Source organism: Serinus canaria, chromosome 1A (genome assembly GCF_022539315.1).
Source record: "Serinus canaria isolate serCan28SL12 chromosome 1A, serCan2020, whole genome shotgun sequence".
NCBI lineage: Eukaryota > Metazoa > Chordata > Aves > Passeriformes > Fringillidae > Serinus > Serinus canaria.
In genome coordinates, this window is record NC_066314.1 from 24,202,571 (window position 1) to 24,227,176 (window position 24,606).

The following is a 24,606-nucleotide window of genomic DNA, read 5'->3' on the forward strand; positions in this document are numbered from 1 at the left end:
AAATAAAGTTTTATTCAGTCTTCTAAAGAGATTTTAATGTTTTCATTGCTCTAGGTGAAATGGTACACTGTGGCTCTGTTCATTAACATTTAGCATCAGCGCAAAAATCAAGGATTACCACATGCGGTTTGAAAGGACATCCAAAATGACTTTGAAATTAAATTCACTGCAATCTTAGTTTTGCAGCATTTTAAACGTGATTTTAAAATGTATAAGATAAGGTAATGGCATTCCAGGTCAAATATTCTCAGGCCAATAATAAGTTCCACATAGAATGTCATTATTTAAATTTCTGGCGTACTGTATATGCTGACTAGGATTGAAGAAGTCCACTGTAAATGTAACAAATAAGATGTGTACTACCATGCATTTCTTGAAAAAGAAGATTTCTTAAGGATGTTTAGATAGACTATTAGCAAAGCAAAGGTACTGGTAAATCAAATAATTGTTCTAAGTTATGGGTATGTCACAATTGGAATGGCATCAGGACTGCCAATAATTATCAAAAATAGAAAATAATCAGAAATTGACAAGAGCTTTTACTCCTGATAAACAATGAATGAAAAAGAATGTGAAAGAAATAGATATTAAAATAATGATTTCTAACCCTCCTTTACAAAGGTGTCTAACAGTAAGAAAGAATACAAATATATGTAAATAAGGTTTATGAATCAAGTACTGTAGGTAATAATTTGGCTAAAAATTGACTTATCTATTAATTAAAATAGAAAAAGCTATATAACTGGCCTTTCTATTTTCAGAATGATTGAAATAAAATTTCATTTGGTAAAGCATCAGCAACAATGATATAAAACTGGTGTAGATGGTATTGCATGTGGCATGGAGATTTTATTTTCCTCCTTTTGTTGCATGTCATTTAAAATTATAGTCACTATGGCAAGAGAGTTAAGGATGACATAAACCATAATGAACAACACCTGCCTGTTCTTTTTCCATTAAATAAAGGGGTAAAACAAATTTGGTAGCTCTCTTCTGTAGTCAGAAAAAAATTTCTATCATAGCAGTTTCTCTCAGCTTTTCCCAGTGCACTAGTAAATGTCCACCACATGAAGTATGCCATTCTAAGCTGAAGACTGAAAGCCTAAAACACCCCATATATTTATTTGTTAACAAAGATGTGCTGTCATTCAAAAATACATTTTAGTAGTAGGAATTTATTTTTTATGCTGATAATCTTACAGCTCCAAATCTTAATTATTACCTGCTCATTGCTCTCTGTAACATTCTCACAGGAATCTGTTTACTTAAGCTTTGATTTTTATATTCTGTGGTATTGTTTCCTTGTCTTTGATGTGAGATACTAAATAGGCAGTTGGAAATATTTTAGTTGTCTGTTTCATATCTAAAAAAAAAAAATCCTGATGCAAATTTTCCCCACAAAGGCTAACAAGTTTTTTGGTTTTCAGTTTAAACCTTTAATCCTGTTTGAATGGATTGATGTCTTTTTCCTTGATTTACCAGATTCTTCAGTCAGTGATTAGGGCCTGGGAGTTTGGGCTAATCTGAGATTTCTCCTCTTTCTGTATGGTCATTCTAGTGCCCATTATTCTTGTCTTTTTTTTTTCCCTTTCCAAGAATACCACTGTATTCTATTCAATAACCATTGCTCATTGAAAGAAGATGTCTTAGATAGCCAATTAGCTGTTATGCATAGAGATTTTAACCAGCATGGTAGCAGTATTTGTTACAGGACTGTAAGCAAAGCATTGAAAAATAAATGTTTAAAAAGAGAGGGGAGGAAAAGGAGATTCTGAATTTCTGAATTCTGCTTTCAATTATCCCAAACTATATCTAGAGCAATAATGACAAGTGCAAGTTTTACAAATCAACATGATAGGAGAAAAGGCTCTTTGATGCAGTGAATAAGCTGTGATGCAGAAATCCTGCAGCAGCTTGACTAGTAAGTATGCTTTTATAATTAGAGTATCAATGATTCTCTGACTAAAGCAAAAGTGTTGTAGGATTCCTTGATAGCAAATGTGGGCAGCTCTCAGAAACTTTAATGGAACTGTCATAAAACAGGACTACTGAATGTCCCTAAGCTGAATGCCATCAAATCCCATTATGAACTTGATGGGCTGTAACAGATCTCTAGTGTCTTCTTGTGACATAAATACCTAAGTTTTGAAAAAGCCCCTCACATTTAGAGAGAGTTGTAAAATAAAGGGGTATAATCTAGGAAAAAACCTCACTCTGACATATCTGTATATATCTTTTTTTCTATAATCAGAGCTCAAACTACCAGTCTTCTGTAAATATGGTTTCGGTAAAGAAAACAAGCAAAACACACAACAACATGCAAAATAAGTATTTGATTTTTTTTTTTTTTTGTTTACAAAAAGTGATGTTCTTCATTAAATGACAAGTATATATCTCCAAAATGGAATGATACAGAAACTAAAATATCTTCAAGATTATAAAAGCATCATGGTATATGTGTATAACATTATGTGACATTAGTTGAATATTTATTGGTAGTTCTGTTAGTGACTATTAATAAGTTTATGGCTTTCATGCATATATTTTATTTTATTCAAAATATGGAAACTATAGTTTGATTTGTGCATCTTCAAATATATTTTATTTACTTTCATAAACATAGTTTAAAAGTTTTAGTAATATTTTGTAATATTAATATATTTATATAACTCTTCTGAATATTTATCAAACATCAATTGCACAGAAAAAAATTGATTTTTTTATATAAAAATATTTTTGTAACTTTATTTCATATAGTTTTGGTTCTCACTGTGAAATTGCAGAAACAAAATTCTGCAATATTTTTGAAGTGGACTTGGACTTAAGTGCTATTTTGGTCAAGGTACTACAGCAGATCTTGAAAAAGAGAGGTCAATCCCTATAAAACAGAAAAGGTTTCTCAGGACTTTTCTATTTTAGAACACGGTGTTTTAACACAGAATTTTCTATTTAGAAGCTACTCTGAATGTCTGCTGGTACTGAAGGAAATGTCTGCTGGTACTGAAGTAGCTGCACCCATGTGTTAATATTGCTGGGTTAAACACAGTACCTCTTGTTGGGTTTTTCCTTAAAATGTTAATTCAGTGAAAACAGAGCATTCTAGTGAGCTACACCTGATGGGTCCTTGGCAAGAAGGTGTACACATCTAGGCATCATTGTGCACTGCATTATTATGCTGTGCATGCTTTGTGTTCTTGTCAGGACCTAAGAAAGTTTTTTATTGAGTGTGAGGCATACAGAGGGACATTCCAGGTGCTTTATTTAAATCAAACAATTAGCTGATTAAGTAATAACGTACCACTGTTGCCATAGGGAGCTGTGAGACATTTTACACTGCTGAGTTATTGTTTGAATGAGAAAAACCCTAACACTGGGTTTCATTGCAATCCCCACACATTCCATGGTGCTTTTAGCAGGATGAGGAATGCTGAACTATACCCTAACTGAATTCCAGATGAATTTTTTAGGTTCAATACGTCCATGGGGTTTCTCACTCCATAATCTATTGAAAAGTTCTGCTTTTATCTTTATCACGTGTCACAGTTTGCAACCTGCTTAGAAGGAAATCCTTTGTACTTAAATGGGAGAGGCCATCTATAAATGTGTTTACATGAAAAACACCTTAGTAATGAGTACCTTGAGACAGTTGAACAGGGAGGATCCTAAGTCATTGGATTCTGAAAAAGGTAGCAGCTGTAATTAACATAGAATAATCCTCAAGAACTCAGTAATTGGTATTTCTCCAGCAGTGCTATATATATATATATATATATATATATATATATATATATATATATGTGTGTGTGTGTAAGTATGTTTTAACCCAGATGTTTATTTGTATGACAACAGTGTGTATGTAATCAATCACTTAATTAGGCCCAAGGTTTCTAGAGTGCCAAGCCAGGAGCACTGATCTCTGGTTCTGTCAGCAGAGGATGGTTAGGATGGAATTTAGTCTTCCCTTGAGAGTAATTCTTCTTCTCCTCGGGGCCCTCTGTGCATTCCTTCCATGCAGCCCTGCAGGTTCATGCTCAAAGACTGAAAGGTGAAAGAGGAGAGGAGAAAATCTTTCAGAAATTTCACAGAAGCAACCTAATAGACAGTCACAGTAGAGTGAGGCAAGGGCAGCAAGTTGCTTGGAGGAGCCCTGACATGTGCAGGTAAATGGCCTTATCATTGAGATCCAGTAATTTAGGGGGCCAAACTCCCACTTCGTGGCAGTCACGAGAAAAGAAACTGTATCCCAGAAGAAGAACAAGAAGGGAGCTGTCTGAGTAAAAAGTATTGGCCTGTTATCCCTGCAAATCCAGCACAGAAAAATATTACTCAGGGAGAAAAAGTGAGAAGAGAAAGACCTAGAGGAAAGGCAAATACTGAGACAAAAAGAATGCAGAAGATTCTCAGAACTGGTGTTATTAACCTAATGCTGCCAGTTTCTTACTCAAATTGGTAGGTTAAATGTAGTAACTATGCATCTGTTGTGGCATTTAATAAAGCTTAATCAAGGAGATTTAAAATCCTAATCTTAGGGCTCAGGACTCACTAAAATATTATAACTATGGGCAGGCAGAAGCTTTGATCCTTTTCTCTAGCACTTTGGGTTTCACTTCATGATTGCTGATGAGTTGAGAGAAGTTCTACCATGCACATATCATATCAAGTACCCAGTCTGAGAAGTCAAGTGACATTTGCCTTTATTTCCTCCCAATCTACTGCAAGATATTTTTCCTACTTATATTAGAAAAAAACGTTTCAGACACTTTTCTGTTTCTCTCAGACTTGCAGACACATATTCTAGTTTTAAAACTGGGATGTGTGTCTTGCATATAAACCCTTGTTTTGAATATGAGTGATGAGAAATTATGTTTGGAGTCCACAATCCCTAAGTCCTTTCAGCTCCATGGAGATAGGCATTTCTATTCATATTCCATGAGTCTTCTAGAGCTGAGAAGGCCAAAATAAAGCCTTTGAAACAGGAAGAAGGCAAACATATCAGGTTTTTCTCCCTCTAAAGCAGCTTTCTGTAGTTACAAAATGGTAATTTATGATTGTGCCCGGGTTAAAGTTTGACAGTTTTTGCAGATATTATGACTATCTAGTGAGGAAGCTGCACAACTGCATATGCAATTTTTAAACATCGTAGATTGAAAGAGAATTATAAGAGATCAATTGTCCTGAGAATGACCTCTGAATGTAGGAAATATATATCAGAATTTACTTGATAACATAACTCAGCACTGAGACTATCAGTCCGTCTTCCTCACCATACCAACACCTACTATGGGGAGCAAGCCAGCAAGGTATAACAAGGAAATGTATTTTTCAGTACAGGACATGCTGAAAGAGTGATGCTCAAAAACTGAAGTTACTGCATTAAGATGAAAATTATCCTGAAACCTACAGGAGGGAATACTTGGGCTACCTTAAAAGATTTTTTAAAAATATCTGTGTATTTTGGTGAACGTGACAGAAACATCTGTTGTTTAGACTGTCTAAACTTGTTAACCATATGATTGTTTCTGACCTATTGACTGTTTTAGTTGAAATATTCTCTTTCCTGGACCCAGACCCAGGCATATTTTTGTGTGCACGTTTCTGTAGAGAAAGCACACCTGAGAGCAAGGTTATGGACAAAATACACCAGGCCAACATTAAAACCTCTTCCAGCTTTCTATTGGAAAAACAATTGTGCTACTATGAGGTAAAAATGGTACTTCACCTTTGCCCAGCAGGATACTGAGGATCAGAAAAGTCTTATGTATGTAAAACATAATGATGATGATGATGATGATGATGATGATGATGATAGACATCATCATTATATCATATTATTAGATTCAATAGTTGCAGATTACATGTAATTTCTTGGAATTACTTAAACTATAGCAACAAATCTCTTGTGTTACTTTAAGCATTGCTGCAGCATACGTTTGCAGAGACTGAGAAAAAATTTTTGCACAGGTGATCTTTTTGCCTGCTGAAAGTCACAAAAGGAAGATCAAAGAGATGCTTCATCTCCATTTCCAGGACTCTCCTGGGTACAGGGACAGGGAGATGGAGAAGAACACAAAAGTAGGAAAGTTTCCTATTGAAAAATTGAGCCATATCAGGAACTTTAAACTGGCCAGCAGGTATTCACACTCTCTGTGAATACTTGTGTGTTCAGGCTGTTTGTGGAGGAATTTTTGTGCTCTTCATTGGATTTAATATGTAGCAACTGTGCTTCTGGTAACAGGTCTGCTGCACATTGCTACAGATTTCTCAGAGAAAATGTAAGGCTGGCAGGATTGTGCCTTGCTCTCAATTTGTGTGGGTGGCTGCTGCAAGGCTAGCCCAAGGTCTAGATCATGAAGACCTGGTATTTTTTTCCTAGAGAAAGGTCACAGTTAATGTGCTAGAGTGCAAGCCTCCTTGGGACATCATGCCATAACTATTCATGTCCTAGGCAGCTTTTTTCAGCTGTATATACCCGTTTATAGAATGTGTTACTTGCTCTTCACTTCCTCCCTAAATGCTTAGCTTAAAAAGTTTAATACATGGAGGAAAAATACAACAAGGCATATTCTTCTGATATGCAGCCCATAACAAGTAGTGTGATTGTACATAAAAGAAAGAGATTGTTGTTAGTATTATGTGCTTTTTTCCTAATATTTCACTCAAATTTTATTACTTCAATACTGTCTCATACATTCTGTCTTTCAAAAATAAAAGCTTCTGGCTCTTCTTATACTGAAAAAAACCCTTAATAGTTAAGAAGCTTAAACCCAAGCAATGATTTTTTAAATTTTTTTTTTATGAAATAGCATGCTTTTTGTACATTATTGAACTCAATGGGTTCATAGCACTGTTTTAGATATACTTTGCATAAGCAGAGACTGTCAAACATATCTGATCTGAATTTTCATTCCATACAGGATAGAATGTATTTTCATTAGAGGGTCCATGGAAATTGAATTTGTTCTTCGTTCATCTGAAAGACAAATATTCTATCAAAGGTCGTGGAGAACATTGCTTTGCATTGCCTAGGAGGTACTAGGGCTCTTACTGGAGGGACACCAGAGGGCTGCAGAAGGCCCAGTTTGGGTGAGGAAGCAGCCTGAGGTGGGTGCTGAAATTTCTGGGTGGGAGTGGGAAGGAGTTTACCACGGTGGTGCCTTTTGACTGCAATGAGATGCCTCTGTGCTTGTGCCACTGTGCTGTACACCCAGCTTTGATCAGGATGCCTGCAGACTGCCAGCAAACTGGTGTACCTAGTGAGGTGAGCTCTGGGAATGAAGATGGAGAAGGCTGTATGGAGTCTTCCTTGGCTTCTTTAGTCCATATGCAGTCCCAGGCACTTAATGTAAACTAATCCTGCAGCTTCACTGAGACAGGAACTTCACCATGAGGTGGCACAAATGCAGGGTGACAGAGAGGTTACTTCTTACATCTGCTTGGGGTCGACAGGATTCTTGTGTCTTGACAGTATGAAGTGTAGCAATCTAAGGAGTTTGTGTTTATTTCTTTATTGGTGATGAAAAGTATTGATTTCTGTCTTGGAGGTACACAGTTCTTCAAGCATATATCCTTACAGGCTGTACAACAAATGTTCATGGTTTTGTCTTTTTTGAACACAATTAGTTGTATTGATTAGTTGCATTTAGTGGGTCATCTAAATGCAACAAAACAACCCCACCTAAATTGCAAAGTTACACTGTTCATCTTGACTCTAGATTGCTGATCAAATTTATTTCCTTCATCCATCCATTAGGAGCCCCTTCCCTGGAGCCAAACCGCCCAGCACAGTGGGATCACCTGCTCCCAGAAGCCCTCACATGGAAGAGTTGCCATTGTGCTGGCAATTATCACATCTGGTTTTGGCTCTGTGAGCTGGAAACCTAAATCTCAGCATAAAAGCAGAGTTGTCCCAAGCTGAAAAGTAACTTTTCAAATCAAACTACACATTCTGTGTCAATATCCAGACTGATGATTTATGGCAAATGTATTATTTTTAAAGAGATGCCTATACATGGGATTCATAGTCCCTAATGTTTTCATTAAGGAAATTGACAGTACTAAACAGCATTTGAATATACTAATTGGCCATGTGCAGTTCTAATTTCCACTTTGAGTGCTGTAAGGCAATGTATTGCAGTCATTAACTCTGGATTGTTGCTAATCTGTAGGATGCCAGGGAGTAAATAATCAAATTTTTGCAAAATTACCAAATATGCAGATATACTATTGACAAAAAATAGAGAAAATAGTATTTTTTTAGAAAAGAAAATATTGACAATTTAGTTTTCAAGATAAGAAATGGAATGGTCTTTGATTCAAAAAACAGAAAATACTCTCTTTTTTGGTAGTCTGGTGAATGGATTAATATTAAGGACCCTGGGACAAATATTGTAAGGAACATCTTCCAAACTGGAAAATGCTACATGCTGTGACAGCTGAGGGCATCTAGAGCTGATGACTGAAGGTTCTCTGTTAATTGTATTATAGTCTCTGATGTCTGTTGTTGTGTTAAAATATTAAATTAATGAATTATTGGGATTTTATATCCTGTATTCTTTAATCTGCCTTTGATTCTGAAGGCAGGAAGATGCACTGAAGAGGAATTTTCAAACCCCCTTGCTAACTGAAGAGCACATGCCTATCCAAAAAGGCTTCTGTTACATGAACACTCTCCTCAGAATTACACCACAAGGATATATTAGCTAATACAATTAGATTGTAGATTGATGGTGGTTCTGATGCATTTTAGTTTAGGTAGAAAATATGCTTGTGCTTACATGAGTGTGCATGCACACATTCAAAAAACACAGCCAAAAGTTAAAACCAACAATGCCATAGAATACAAGTGAGTATAGGCTATTTCTCATTAAGATAATGCTGGAAAGGTGACAATATCTAGTTGTTATACATTGGAAAAGAGAAAAGGTAGGCGCTACCTTACAGAAGATTTTGTTATTTTATCCTATGTGCTCCTTTCCATGTTCTCTCCCCAGAGATGCTCTTCTCTGTTTCCTCATATGAATGCAATAAAGTGACCTCAGATGAAGTTAACAGCAAATCACAGGGCTTTCTCTTCAGCCTCAGAAGGAGGCAAAATAGGGTGGCCACATGCACAGACACCCTCATTTCTGAGTGTCATTGGCTGGAGACTTATTGATGCTGCCCCTTATGTGTTTTTACACTTGTGCACTAGGCTGGACCCTTCCGCAGAAGAGACACACAATGTTAATGGGGATGTAAGCAGTAATAATTAGCTGTCCCATTCACATGCTGTGAGCCTGACACCCAAGACAGTTGATCACACTTCTGAGCTAGAGTGGAGGTTGGAAGCCCTCAGGGAACTCCAGGGATGGTGCTCAGACTCTGTGTTCACAACAGACCCAGGCCACAAGAGATCTTCAAGAGCAATGGTTGCTATCATGCGTCACCACCTCCTGCTTTCATTACAGGAAACCCTACTTGTCACCAGGGTCACCGGGTTTTGCATGAACATCCTCAAATGAAATAGCTTTCTTTGGTTCTGGGTTATTTCTCAAACATTGTTTCCTAATACTTTTAAACAGTAATGAAAAACTGGAAATAGCACAAACTGGCATCACTGAAACTATTGGTAGAAGCTTTTACTCAAAAACTTGTTTCTCTGAAAATGGTAATCAGGAAAAAAAGCTTGTGCATGAAATCCTGCTACTCCCTTACCTTTGAGACTTGCATTTTCAAAAAGTTGATGGCAGTGGACTGCACATTTTCTTTGCTGCTACTCCAGCCTGATCCCTCTGCATTTTGCTTTTCAATGTCTTCAAATTTAGTTTTCTGTGCAGTCATTCACACCAAACCCCCAGAAGAAGATACCTATATATTTATAACAATAAAAGAAAGGATTTCTTGACTTTTATGGACTTCTGATATTTTATTAGTCAGTCTACATTCACCCTCACCCTTACTGGTCTCCCTGTGGTAGCTCTGGCTCTGCTGCTCTTGTAGACAAATGATGGAATCATCTGACTTAGAGCCTTTTAGAATCAAAGAAGATTGAGAGGGAAAAGACATGCTAGGTCACTTTGTCCATCCCTTGCCAATACAGGGTCATGACCTACTGTACAATAACTCCACTAATGTTTTGCCAAGTCTCAATTTAAACAAATCAAGTGGTGGGGATTATATCACTTTTTTTTTTTCCTTGGGAACAATGTATCCCTGTTTTTCCAAATTTCGTATGAAGAGCTGTTGTGATATTCTACTTAATATTCTTAATATTCCCATAATTACATGAATAACTTATTTTCTTCTTGTAATAGTTGTTTCTTTCTTGGCATGCATGTTTTTAATATATATTTTAAAATATACTATATTTTATTATTTATATGATAAATATGTTAAAAGCACATATATATGTTAGAAATATTTATCATGTGATTTTTTTCAGCTTTTTTCATAGGTCAGATCCTAAGCCCCTTATTAATACTTGCTGTTTAATTTCATTTAATTTCCTTCCACTTTATTATTCTTTCTGGTATAGACTGCTCAAAAAGGTATGTGTTGCTCACTAGATCATTCTAGGTGTTAGTGTTCTACAGCAGGGCTTTTGTTTGAGTCATAATGTGAGGCATCAGGATTTGTATTTCCATATCTCCTTAGTGTCCTTCCTTTTAACCTACTGCAGCTGTCTGACCAGCTCTCATTCCTGACTTCTATTGCACCAATATACCTTTTCCACATTGCTGAAAATCTGTTTTAGTGAATTATCTTTCCAATTCTCAAGAAACCAACTTGCCCATTATTTTCATCACTCAGTATTTGAACTCATCCTATTTTTTCCCCATGCCCTTTGTAGAGTGTAAAGCTTATTTTCTTTTTCAGAATTTCTGAATGTTATATTTTACTCAAACTGGAAATTAAAAAAATAAAAAAAAAAACCCAGCCAGAATTTGCATTATGTAAAGTTTATTGAATTTTAAAACATCAATCTATTTTTCTTGGAGTGGCAAGGAATAAACTGCTATGAAGATAAATATATGTTTATTGGTTGCCATTGCTGCAGATTGGAGTTCAGGCTGTAATGAATTATATCTGAATATTTCCAAGACAGTATATATTTACCTTTCACTTGAACCTAACCTTCATGTGAAATTCTTATGATACTTTTTGCTTTGAAATAATTTAGAGGTAGTTTTAATTTTACCAGAACTTTCAATTTTTTTTTTTTGTTTCCATTAGAATTCTTTGAATTGATGGTCTGACTAGAAAATTTTGAAAGCCCGAAACTATAATGAATAAAAGAAAAAGATATTGCATAATTTTTAAAAAATTTCGTGATACTACTTAATCTCTTTGAATAAAGCAAATTGTATTTGAAATTACTGTAGAAATTAATAGAATTTACTATTTACTCTGTTTGGCAACTTGTAAGATATTGTGCAAACCATGTAATTTAGGTTGGATTTCAGTTTCAAAATATCATTTTAACTTTTTAAAAATTTTTTAAACTGTAAAATTGCACAGATAAATATTTTATAAAGAGAATATTTTATAAAGGAAAGAATGTTTGAAGTTCCTGTATGTCTTTTATACTTAACCTTTGTGTATGTAGCTATTCTCCTCTTTCCCCAATAATATAACTAAAAGATCATAAGTATGTATTCCTTAATTAGCACATATTCCTTCACTGTCAAAAGTAGCTCCAGGCAAATGTTGGCAAGTAAAGAGTTAACAAAAAGGTCAATGAAATGTGAAGACATCTGGTCCTCAATGTGTACAAAAATAATATTTGTGGCTTTTAGATGTCTTTTATGTTTCTATTGTGCAAAAATAGATTTTTTTTTGATTGAACATTTTCAGCCTTCCATTGACTGAAATAGATGACTGCCTTAGGGCATTTTTGGAAGGGAAAACTAAAAGAAAAATGACTAAATTCCTTTGTTCAGAGCTGCTGCTCTGCATATCCAGTAAATTTTTTAATACAAAGACATATCAGTCAATGGGGAGTTTAGTTTGCAAAAGGACTGCAAGATTAGGTTTTTAGTATGCAAGTGTGACCACAAGACAGGCATGATATGACCAGGAAGGGGCAGGTACAGCCATCTTCTCATTTTTCATATTTCAGAACTTTACAGGTATTCACATTGAAGAAGTCTCTCCAAAATAAGAGAGAGGGCCAGGGAGGTAAGGAAAAGAAATGATTCACACTGCAGAACAGCTGGGAAGCAACACCAGCTGGTGCCATGGTTAAGGCAGCCTGATGCTCCAGCACAAAAGCCAGGTGACTTTCTGGGCACATGGGAAGCATTCAGTTCTTGCTGAGCTTTAGTCTGGAGCTGACTGTGCTGTTGGTACCTTCAGAGCTGGTAAATAATGCAGGCACAATGGATCAAAGCCTGTGTACAGAAGAACTCTGTGGCTAAGGAATGACATCAGCAGTAAGGAGAGATAGTACTTTACTTCATTTTATTTTTGAATCAGCACAGATGTGTTAGCTAGACTGTTCCTCAGCTTTCCCTCTTGCTTGTATCTATTAGAAGAGGCTGCTGTGAGAAGTGGTGCTGTAGTTTTTGTGATGTATGTAACATCACAGCCTTAACTGAAGGTGCACTCAAAGAAAAAGCCATATCCTTGTTCTGTCTGGGGCTATCTGGGAAGCAGCTTTGCAGAGAAGGTCCTGGAGACTCTGGTGGGCTAGGAGCCCATAGCACACCCTTTCAAAAGAAAATCAGTCCAACAGCCTCTCCCTGGGTGCATCAGCAACCACTCTGCATAACTGCATTAAGGGTGATCCTTTTCCTCCCAGCCCTGGAGAAGCTGCAGCTGGAGTGCTGCTCCAGTTCTGAGCTGCCTAGTAGTAAAAGGACATGGATGTACTGGAGTCAGCAAGGGGCCACAAAGATGCTGAAGGGCTTGGAATTTGTGAGTTATGAGAGGGTGAGAGAGCTTCCATTGTTCAGCCTGGAGAACAGAAGGTTCAGGATGACCTTCATGTGTGTAGACACCTACTGGTTGGGGAGGAAAAAAGGTGGAGCTAGGGTCTTAGTGGTGCCCAATGATAACTCAAGAGGCAATAGGCACAAACTGAAATGGGTGAAATTTCAATTCCTCATAAGAAAATTATTATATTTTTAGGACATACATGATCAAACACTGGGATAGTTTGCTTGGGCAGGCTGCGTAATCTCTGTCCTTGATGATATTTGAAATTCAACACAGCCCTGAGAACATACTGTGGCTGATCCTGCTTTGAGTGGGGCAGTTGGATTAGACCCCAGAGGTCTTTCCAACCTCACCCATGAAGGGATTCTGTGGTTCATCATAAGAAACTCTGCTGAGGTCATTAGAGATTTTGGAATACTTCTTTAATCCTTTTTCTCTTTTTCTTTTTACCCCCAGGGAAAATCATGTCATCAATAAACAAAAGGCTGCTCACACTGTGGTGTACCACTTCCCTCATTTTGCTTTCTGTTTATCTAATAGTGCTTTCTGTCAGGGCCTGGGCCAAGGAGGATCTAATGTCTCATGCAGTTCATATCACATGAACTGTTCACACTGCAGTGAATTAGTGATTGTGTTCAAGTCTCATTGTGTTTCCTGGGGCAAAGGCAGTATATGCCACTATAAACGTGCTTTTATTTTAAAGGGTTGGAGGTTGATCCTACAATCACTTTCTAGTGTGAGCAATTCTGATATAAGGTTTCCTTCCCCAGAGCTACTCACTTTTGAAAGGGTGACTCTTTGCAGAACCAACCGGTGTGTTGTATGGGGCAGTTTAGAAACTGGACTGTGAAAATATTTCTTCTTCTAAACACACAATGATAATGTGGATGGTTGTTAGCAATGCAATTCTTCCAGCAAATGGGAATGGTTACTGCATACAAAATCAGTTTTTCTTTCATTATTTTTCAAGCAGTTACTTAAATATATATATATATATATAGTGTCTGCTATAGAGCAAGTGGGAAAGAGAATGGGGGAAAATGAAGGCTTCTCATTTCAATTGTGGTCCTTTTTTTAACTGGCAGTTGTTCCTGTTTTCAAGTGTTTGTTTCTACTTTAATGAGGATACCAACTTTCATCCAGTGAGATGTGTGGGTCACTTTGTTAGCGCACTTGCACACACTAAGGCAACACACCAGCTGGAAATTTGGACTTTTAGCTGAATTATTTTTCCCCAGCAAATGGCTTTCCTTTTGACATATTTTAATGTACTTGCACACAGAGAGGAAGAGTGGGTGAACAGAAAACAGACTGTTTTATTAACCCAGCAGTCACCTTTGAGATTCATACGTGTCCACTTTTTTCTTGCCTTTGTACCTAATCCCAAGAGCCTGGTACCTGGCTTCCCTTGGAATAACAAAGTCAGTCACAAACCTCCAAACATGATTGTTAACGGAATGCCAACTGTTTCTTCTCATCTTTTTTTTTCCTTTTTTGTTTTTTTTTCTTTTTTTTCCAGTGCTGTGCTAAGGATTGTGTTCTTATGGGTGCCCAATAACCATAATATTAATTTGGATTTATACTGAAGTTTTGTTTTGGTTTTGTTTTTTATTTTTTTTTCAATAGTAGATGTACATTGTTCAAGAAATTAAATTGCTGCTTCTATTTTGTGTGTGTGTTTTATAGTGATTTTTTCAGCTCTGCGAATAGTGGGAAGGGAAGAAATAAAGCAATGCTGCAGGCACTTACTGGACTACAGTTTCAGCTCAGAGGAAAGCTACAGGATCAAAAGTGGCCAGACAAGCACCCTCGAGAAGAAGCCCATGGCACATTATTCACAGTGTCATATGGCAGTTTCACAGTATCCTACCTTCAATGGATTTTTTCCAATGGGAACACACTTTTCATCAGACAAAGCTCCAGCATTCTCAGAGGTACCTATACTACCAGTAGATATTTACAAAGCAGATTTCAGAATGCTGTGTTATCTGCCAAAAGCTATTCTTAATTGTAACACATTTAGATCATTTTGGAGTGTGCCTGAATGAAATCAAGAGAGAGGTGAGGATGAGGCTGCTGGAATTAAAATGCTCTAAACAAAACCCAAATAGGGCTCAAGCAAGCAAATACTAAGGTATTAAACTAACTACGTCTTGTCCCTGTGCTGTCTCAAATAATGTTCTTTAAATCATTAATCTTTGGATCAACTCTCTAATGGTCCAGGGCTGACAATTTGCACTCCATCTTCTTCTGGGATAGTGGAATGTCTCTGGAGTTTTCTTTCAACACCACAATGTATTTCCAGACAGCAGACAGGCTAAGATCCAGCCAGTGAGCAGCGAAAACAGAGTCCAGCAGCTCAATGTTTGCTTCCTTGCCCCTTGTCAGAGCAGGCAGCATCTCATGACAGAGGCAGAGAGGATGCTGCACCCTGGTGAATCTGTGCCTGGCAGAAAATGTTTGGCACCAGCCATTTGGGAATACACGTTTTTCATCCACTGTTGTTGACAGGCTGGGGCAGTTCTGGACTGAGGTCTGGTCCCCCATCCCCAAGGATTGGTCATGGTAAGTGGTTTGGTACAGTGGCTGTGGTGTCCAGGACGATTTTGCACAGGCTATCTACTCCTTGGCCTTAGCAGAGTGTGTGCAGGGGTGCAGAGCTGCCTCACAGCCACATCACCTCTTGAGAGCTGTGAGCTGCTGAGTGGAGGCTAAAAACCTGTCACTAGACAGATTAGATGATGCCACCATATTTCTTTCTATTTGAAAGTAACTGTGGTATTTTAAATACCACATGGTGGCAGCTGTTGATAAAGGCTGGTACTAGTTTGTTTTTCATTTTTAAAACTGAGGAATTATAAATTCCAGTAAGTGGAGCAGCCAGGTTTCAGACATTTCAGACATTTCATCATCAGGAATGTTCTGATAACTTGGTATCAGATGCACTGAACCTTTCTTTCCTAGTTTGCAGTGGGACCGAAAATAAAAATATAAATAGAGATTCAAACTCTGAATCCAACAATGAATATTTTAAACCTTTCTTTGACTGCTAATAAACTTTCCTTCCAGTTCTCACCACTCCCTTTCTTTTCTGGGCTCCCTCCACTCTCCCATTCCTCCAGTATTCTTCACTGTAGCCTGGGGAAAAGAAGTTTTAGAAAAATAATAAAGTTTTTATTTATTCCTTCCAGCTTTTCTGCCCCTGTGGGCATTTGTCTGCCTGTCTGGCTAATGTGCTGTAATGAATCTGCTCTCTGCCATACACACACATATCGTGCTATCAATCAGGGAGAGGAAATGCTGAGTATGGTGAGCACTAACAAGCACTCGGAGGGGTCACTACACCAGTGCACTACAGTGGCATGCTACTTTCCCTACAGGCTGCTCTAATTGGGGGAACATCAATGAGGCAGCATGTGGCTGGCACCATGTTTTCTTGCCAATCTCTCTTCTCTGGCAAACTGACCCTCTCTGCTTCACCTTTCAGGGCAATGCCAGCCCCGTTCTGGTTCCTGTTGCAACAGAAGTCCCTCTCAACCTGGTTGGACTCTCTGGGTTAACTGGAGCACTGGAACTGCTGGAGGAGCTTGCAGAGGCTAGAGGGTGATCAAAGGTGCTGCAGAGCCTGTGAGGATAGCATTCCTTTGCAGGTTGGAAATCATGATGCAAATAGAAGTGGGAAAAGATGGAGAAAAGGGGGCTGAGGAAATTTAAAGCAAGGGGGGATAGGAGAGAGAAATGGTGAAAGAAATAGAAGATGGGGAAACTGGAAGGGCTGAGGAAAAATGTTGAGAAAACAAATTAGAGGAGAGAAAAAGATAAAGAAGTAAAAGATAAAAAGATGTGGAAAGTCACTTATTGCTGAAAAGCAAGACTCAAAGAAAAAAAAAGAGAAAACCAAAAATATTCCTGTATCCTAAATCAAGGCAGATAGGAAGGAACACCTCCATAAGAACTCAAAGAATATCAAGAGACCAGAGGTATTTTTCATGGCAGGTTTCAGGATTTGGACAAGAAATTGTGTCCAATCCATAATTAAGGGGCAGTGTTTTAAGTTATGTCTAGAAGTCTACCTATCTATAGGTATATGATTCCTTTTCACCTTTGTGGGGTGCCAGCATGCAGTTAAGCACCCACTGTCATTGCCTTGTAGCAAGAATTACTACTACTGAGTAAACTTTCTACTGGAGGTTTCTCAGCAAAGTCTTTGTTGGCTGTTTGAAAGGAGGAAGGGATTTGTTGAGAAGAATGGAGGGATTACAAATCTCTGAGGGACAGTAACACGTAAAGTGAGATCCAGGGGTTAACAGTATGCAAGGATGGAGATGTGTACCTTTTGGCAAGTTTGAAATTTTCTTTGCCCAGAAGTTCTTGTGTTCACAGACGTAGTGTGTCTGCATGGCAGTCAAGTGATGGAAACATCTTAAAGCAGTTTTTCCTTGCCCAGAGTGAGCACTGATGGGGAAACCCTTCTGAGTGAAGATTCATAGAATGCCATTGAGAATGCTGTCTTTGAGGTGGAGGGTTTGGGAAGTAGCAAGAAAGGGTTAGTTTGGTACTTTAAAAACAGTAGCAAAGGCCCAAGAAAGAGTTTGAAGACTGAGACCTCTCTTTGAGACTCAAAATCTTGAGTCAGATTAATTTCTGTGTTGATTAAGGGAAGTTACCTGTGTTCTGCAGGAAGCCAGGTTAACCTGGTAGTATAGAAATACCCAGTGCAGTAAAAGAGCCACCAGATTTTTCCCTGCAGTATTTATAAGCTCTATGAAGTAAGAAGCATTGGCTTTAGCAGACACTGATTGAAGACTCTGAAAAAAAATCCAGATGAAAGTAGGATGCCATTTGTAACTCAAAAAGTGACTTCTGCCCTTCAACGAATGCCTGATAAGGTGAAAGGCAATGTGTTATGAGGAACACCATCCATCAGTCACTGGGCAAGGGTTTACACCCTGCTGCCCTTTCCTCAGGAGTGTTCCACTACAGTAGTGAAAGTTCACCTTAAATACTGAATTCCCTTTGAAGGAAACTATGTTTTCTCTAGGAGCGGTTTTTGTCCAGTATTAGTTTTGGTGGAAATCGTTTTTTCTTCAAACAATCAGTTAAAACTAACAAGATAGAATCAAATGGAAAATACCTTAAAGAACATCAAGTCCACTGTTCACCTCACCTAACCTGCCAGGTGCACCACTAAACCCTGTGCCCAAGTGCCACACCTGCACCTTTTCTAGATACCTCCAGGAGTGGTGACTTTGCCACATCCCTGGGCAGTCTGTTCCAGTGCTTGACAGCACTTTGCAAAGAAATTTGTCCTGATACACAATCTAAACCTCTCCTAGAGCAACTTGAGGCCATTTCTTCTTGGGGTTCTTTATGCTGAAAACTGTAACTTTGTCAAAGACATCAGTCAGAGACCTTGATCAACTGGAAACGAGCAACATTGCAGCAAATTATTAAACCAAATTTCCATATAAAAATGTGTATAAAGAAATTAATTAATTCAGTAGGACTGGGGATATTGATTTAGCTGTGTAATTGGGGCTGATGTGACCATTACTGGATGCTGTATCAATTCATACCACCATGGATCCAGTAGGAAGCTGGTAGGAAGGTGAGGACTAACCAGAGACTGGAAATCATTAAAGTATATAAAACATATAAATTACCATGAAAGATTTTGGGAACATCATCTGTTTAACTAGTGCAAAATAAGATTTAAATGCAACCTGCAGAAAAATCCCTCAACAGCTAAGAGATACCAAAACATTGAGAACATACTCTCCAATATTCACAGCAAAGGTATGCCACAGACAGAGATTGGAAGCTGATTTCAGCTACCTGAGGAATGAGCATAAACATAAGAGTAATGTTTTATTGCATACACTGGGAAAAGCTCTGCATAAGAGTCTGCCTGGTAACCACTTTAAAATCCCCACTCTACTATTATTTTCTCAATGCATGGCTAGGAAGAATGTTATTGTTGCAGTGACCTGGGACACTAAGGAAGCTTGAGGGTAAGCTTCTCACAAACATAACATAACAACAAACACTGTCTATAAATGTCTATATTTCTTTTGGAAACAATTGTTTTAGGCCCCTGGGGCTTATTTTTATTAATTTCTCTTTTGAAACCTTTCTGCAACCAAATTTTGTATTTAAAGACAGAACAGGTCGAACAGGTCCAGTCCAGACATTGCTAGGAGGGAAGTCATGGCTTTTAAAAAGTATTCTGAAAGTTACAAATCCCTCTAATGTTCTGTGCTGCCTGCCTTATATTTCCCATATAGGGAGTCTCATCTACCCAGTGTTTGCCACACTGGCCTCTTTCCAGTTTCTTTTTTAGATATGCTCTCTTGATTGTGGCAATTCCCACACTTCCTACAATAATGCAAACCATTTCTTAAACTGGTATGTTTTTTTTGATGGATTGGCACATAATTGGAAGGATTTTTGACAGATTAAGAGACACTATGAACAGAAGGGAGAACAGAATGGCAGTTTTTTACTTCTCTTACCAAAAATTATGTAATTTAAAAGCCTAAAAATTCCCTTCATGACCAAGAGGACCCATTTCAGATCCATGTACATATCCCATCTGCCTCCATAGGCTCTCTAATACCATTATAGGGCTTTGCTCCAGGTCACAACTGCTGTGTAAGTGACGTAGTAGCAGCACATAGAAACACAAGAATACTTAAACTAGAATAGATCAGGTGTCCATAAAGCTTAATCCATAAATCTGTCCATAAATCTGTTTCAGAACACCTTCACTGTGCTCTCACCTATCTCCATATTGTATTTGCCTTGCCCTCAGACAGAGGAAGGAATGATAAATCTCACTCCATGTTCTCCGAAGTTTAATTTATTATTTTTTGATACTATATTGTATTAAAGAATGCTATACTAAACTATACTAAAGAATAGAGAAAGGATACTTACAGAATGCTAAAAAGATGATGATGAAAACTCGTGACTCTCTCCAGAGTCCTGACACAGCTTGGCACTGATTGGCCAATGAGTCAAAACAACTCACAGCAGAAACCAATGAAACAACCACCTGTTGGATAAGCAATCTCCATACACATTCCACATGAGCAAAACAGAGGAGAAACAAATGAGATAATTATTGTTTTCATTTTTCTCTGAGGCTTCTCAGCTTCCCAGGAGAAAAAGCCTGGGGGAAGGGATTTTTCAGAGAATGTGAATGCCACATCTCCAGGATAGGTGCCTACATCTGAATTAGATGCCCTAGCAACTTTTGTAGCCAGTGGGGCAAGTGGACCCATTGAAGATCCAATTTATCTGGCTTATCTTAAGCATGTACTTTGAAGTAAGACGGATTGCACCCTCCAAGTGATATTTTTCTATCTGTTGACTGAAAAAAAAAAATCTAGGTAATGAGCTTGGATGTAGGCATCTGCATTTTGTCATAAACATGGTCAAATACGTTCCATGTCTATGTTTCTTTGCTTCAGAGAAAGTACAGAATTCTCAACATTTCTTGATTCCAATTGAATTAGCTTATGAGGGTTTGAGGGTTAAAATTTAATTTTATGTTAAATTACCACAGTAGAGTAATTGAGGTTGTTATGCTTAAGTCTTCCTAGACTTTTTGCTGAAGCAGTTTGCAGCAGCAGGACTGTCTCTGCAGATTTTTTCTTGGCAGTCACTTAAAATATGTTCCTTTTTAGTTCTGTTCACTGTATTATTTTTATTTTTTAAAATAATACTTACATTTATTTACGTTAAGAAAGTACTTAGATTTTGTATTACTATTTCTATAATGAGAAGAAGTACATAGAAAAGAGGAAAGGTGGAAAATTATGTGAAGGCGCACACAAATAACAGGGAAAAGGGAATTGGGAAAAAGAACAAAATGCAATATGGAAGATCTAGAAAGTGGAGGAGCAGAATGGAGACCAAAAGAGATAAGTAAGTGGGAAATAAATAGAGAGTTCTGTGTAAGATCCTCAGGCTCACTCATTATTTTGTAGACTTTCATAATATATCTTCTCTTTCTCACATTTCACAGACTTCATCTTTTTAACCTTACAGCGTCTAAAGTCCACAGTCTCTATTCTTTCTCCCATATACCTCATATTTTTTTTCCTTTTTTTTAGACTTTTTTATTTTTGCTATGTCTATTCTGGCACACACCTCTACACATCTGAGCACAGCTGTTAACCTACTTCTGTGTGATAATTCCTGTGGTATGGAAATCACTGATGTAACTGCCATTCAAAGAGTACGTTCAGCAGGTCCATTGCCTTCAGTAGCTGGAGAGAGCATTAATGCTGAATCAAAATTTGATTTTTGTCTCAAAACCAGAATTGCAGGTAACAACCTTTGAGAGACTTGGAGCTGTCTATTGTAAGGGTGGTTCTTTTTAAAGTCTGCTGTGATTCTTGATATGAAGTAGGCAAAGTGTGGAAGACAGATGTAAGAAGAGAACCAGTCATGGTTTAATCACAGGGTGTCCTGATTTCTTCCCATGTGTTCTCAGCTCAGCACCCCGAGCAGTAGTGAGCAGTCTATCCACACTTGTATATTTAACTATGCCTAGGACATGTCCAGGCAGTCCTACTGTTAGGAGAGTCCCTGGCACAGTTTTAGCCTATGCCTATGAGTGCTGCCCCTCACTGGGGCTTGGAAGTTACAGGGTCCTGGGACAGTTCAAAATCAGCATTTTGCAAACAGCTGCATTCTTCTAGTTGTCAAAGATTTCAACAACAAAAATATGAATTCTTCCATGACTTCTGGGCTCAGTGTCCACCACCATTCCCAAGTGTATCAATTTTACGAATTAAATTATAGCTTGAGAGGGTCTCATAAAACTTTTGTTTTGACAACCCTGTGCTGCTCAATGGGTGGTGCAAGTAAGGGAGGAGCCCATTTGCAGGAGATAAGCTTTTTTTCTTTCCTTTCCATGAAGAACATGAACAGGTCCCAAACAGAATTAACAAAGACTTTGCAATTGTAAAGTAGAGAACAAAGGTGCAAACGCTGCTATCTCTACCTTGAGGATGTTCAGGCTTTTCCAGTGTTAATGAAAGGAGCCTCAGTTTCTTGTCAGCTGCAGCAAAGAGAAGTTCCACAAACTTGGAAAGAGATCAGCATTTTTTGAAATGCTGGCCCAGGGTTAAAAGCATAACAGGATTCCCAGCTTCCTACTGACTTCAGTGGAAAGGTGAGGATCATGACGGGTGTTAGGATTCCAATATAAATCTACACTTCACTTGACAGTCATACTATTCCTGAACTGACAAATGGCAGCCAAGGAAGAAGTAGTCAAGCTGAAGGGTCACTAGGGAAAAAAAGGAGCTTTAAAAGAGCAGTGCTAGTCTCTATGACAAGAGCTATAGTAATTGAATTTTGAAGAGACCTGACTGAGATATTAAGTATTATACACCGCATTAGTAATTACGTAACAGATAATATTAATGATACTTATACAAGTGTTTGTTAAACCAGTAATTCAGATTTAATGAATAACAAATGGCCTTTTTTATAAGCGGGAATCCCCCGCTTAATTTCTGAGATTAATCTTATTTAAAGCAAAAATTCTATCTCTGAATAGCTGGTAGTGTTCAGCTTAAATTAGCATCTGCTGAAGTGAGTAGTTGAGCTTCATCTGACATTTATTAGGACCAATGCATAAAGGCTGTACTGTGGCAATACCATTTAATTGTCAAGGCAATTAGTTGCCACTTTGGATATCAGAATTGTCACTGAGTTAAAAAATAAGGGAAGAAGACATGGCAGAAATAGTTTTCTTTCCAACTGGAAATTGTGTCTGGATTTTATATTAGTCATAGAAGTGAGAACTGATGACATAGATCAGACTTGGACATAACAGGGAAAATGTTATAATTTTAACAACACTTGATTTACTTGTGACGTCAAACCAACTCCAAATTTTATAAAAAGTGTGTAAATCACTGCATGCTAGGCTAAAATTCCATGTAGTTTTTATGGTTCCCTTATTTCCCTAGAAACAAATCAGGATTATTTGTTTTCTTTTCAACAATATGAAGATATTTAGAATAAAAAACCCCCTCATTCACTATTCTGTGGGCCTTACATTTGCTCATGTATAGACATGTATAGATCTTAAGCAAGTTATATATGCATGACTCTTACCTTTACCTATAAGAGTTTTCTAAGTTTAAAAAGGATTCATATAGTTATATTCTTTCAAAATGCAAGTAAACTGGCCACTGGCTGCATGAGAAAAACCTCTTAATTATTGTACTTTTTGTGCTCAAATGTTTTCTAGAGAAATTTAAAGTCAGTTTTGCATATCTGCCATTAATATTCACAGAGTAAAGCCAGAAAAGTGCAGTGTAGAAATGAGAGTTCAAGGCTCTGATCAAAAGTGCGGGGTCTGGAAGTCCATACTCTGGCAGCTTGCACACTGGCTGGCCTTTGGATTAATGTAGGAATGCAAAGCTACAAGTCCTTAATCTTCGTAAAGAATGACAACCATCTCTAAATGGCTAGAGCCTGCACGTTCATCCCATCCTTCTCTGCTCCTCACCAAAGTGCAGTTTTTTGGTTTCTGTCCTGTCCAGATCAACTTCTACAGTCCATATTTTTCATGTGTAGGCCATTTCTGCATCTGGACACATCATAAAAGTTATTAGGTGATCCTCTGCTTTATAAAGGGGAAATTAGGGAAGTTTTAAATCAAACTCTAGGAATAATTAAGTGAGATTTTCATTTGGGCTATGCTGGACACCTTTGGGCTGTGTTGTGATCCGTCTGTGTAGAGGGAGAATGTTGCTTATCTCAGCTGCTATTTTCTAGCCTAACCCTAGTGGCAATGCATCTCAGCTATTCTTTCAAGAATATTTCCAGCCATCTCCCAAAGTTCAGTGTGCTTCCCACAGATGAGCCTATTTTCTGAGCAGTACCAAACAAAATTAGGTTAATTAATAGCTATAGTATAATTTAATTAGCTTCCATGCATTATTTATTTCTGAGAACTTGTGGACACCAGCACTTCAAAAGTTGAGAAAGTAATATTTTTTTTTGTAGGTGGGACATTAAAGGTTTGAGCTACAAATAAAAGATTGAATCATTAAAATGTATAGATCAATTGATTTTGGGTTAACTTCTTTTATTGGAGTGAAAAACGAAGCTTTGAAATGAGTGGAAGCTCCAAAAAACCTCTACAGGTAGATGAAATCAAACTGAAATATGATTGCAAGTGTCAAGATATTATGTTTTATCTGGGGTTACCTGCAAGTCCAGCAAAACAAGAGATGCTGACACCAATAGGATTTAAGAGATCTTTTCACATCACACTTTTCACATCATGGTGTTTCTGTTCCTTTTATTCTAAACACTTGTTGATCTCTGTTGTGATCTTGACTACAGTCTTTTCTCATAATGATTGTTGCTATATTGACTCCCAGGAAAATTTATTTCTTAGTTAACTGAAGTATAAAGCAAACCTCAACTTTACCCAGGAAGGTGGTTCTCTTTCTTTTTTTTTTTTTTTTGTTATAAGTCATTATTCTAGGGCCAGACTTCTGAAATATGCATGCTTATTTCAAACCTGTGTAACATCTTCCTGTACTATTTTGAAAAGGGGCTCTTAGTCATTCTCTGATATTTCTTGAAGTGCATTTTTCCAGAAAAGAAGCATATGGTTATTGTCAACAGAAACCTGTGGTCAACCTTAGTCTTGAT

At 37.6% G+C, this 24,606-nt stretch overlaps 1 protein-coding gene across 1 annotated transcript in view; it reads left to right on the top strand.

Moving 5' to 3' along the window:
- Positions 1–24,606, top strand: part of TFEC (transcription factor EC) — a 125,240-nt gene that overhangs the window by 22,688 nt on the left and 77,946 nt on the right. The window contains 2 exon segments of the mRNA XM_050969953.1: positions 14,602–14,740; positions 14,742–14,849. Coding sequence (XP_050825910.1) covers positions 14,648–14,740; positions 14,742–14,849 — 201 coding nt within the window. The 5' untranslated portion in view covers positions 14,602–14,647.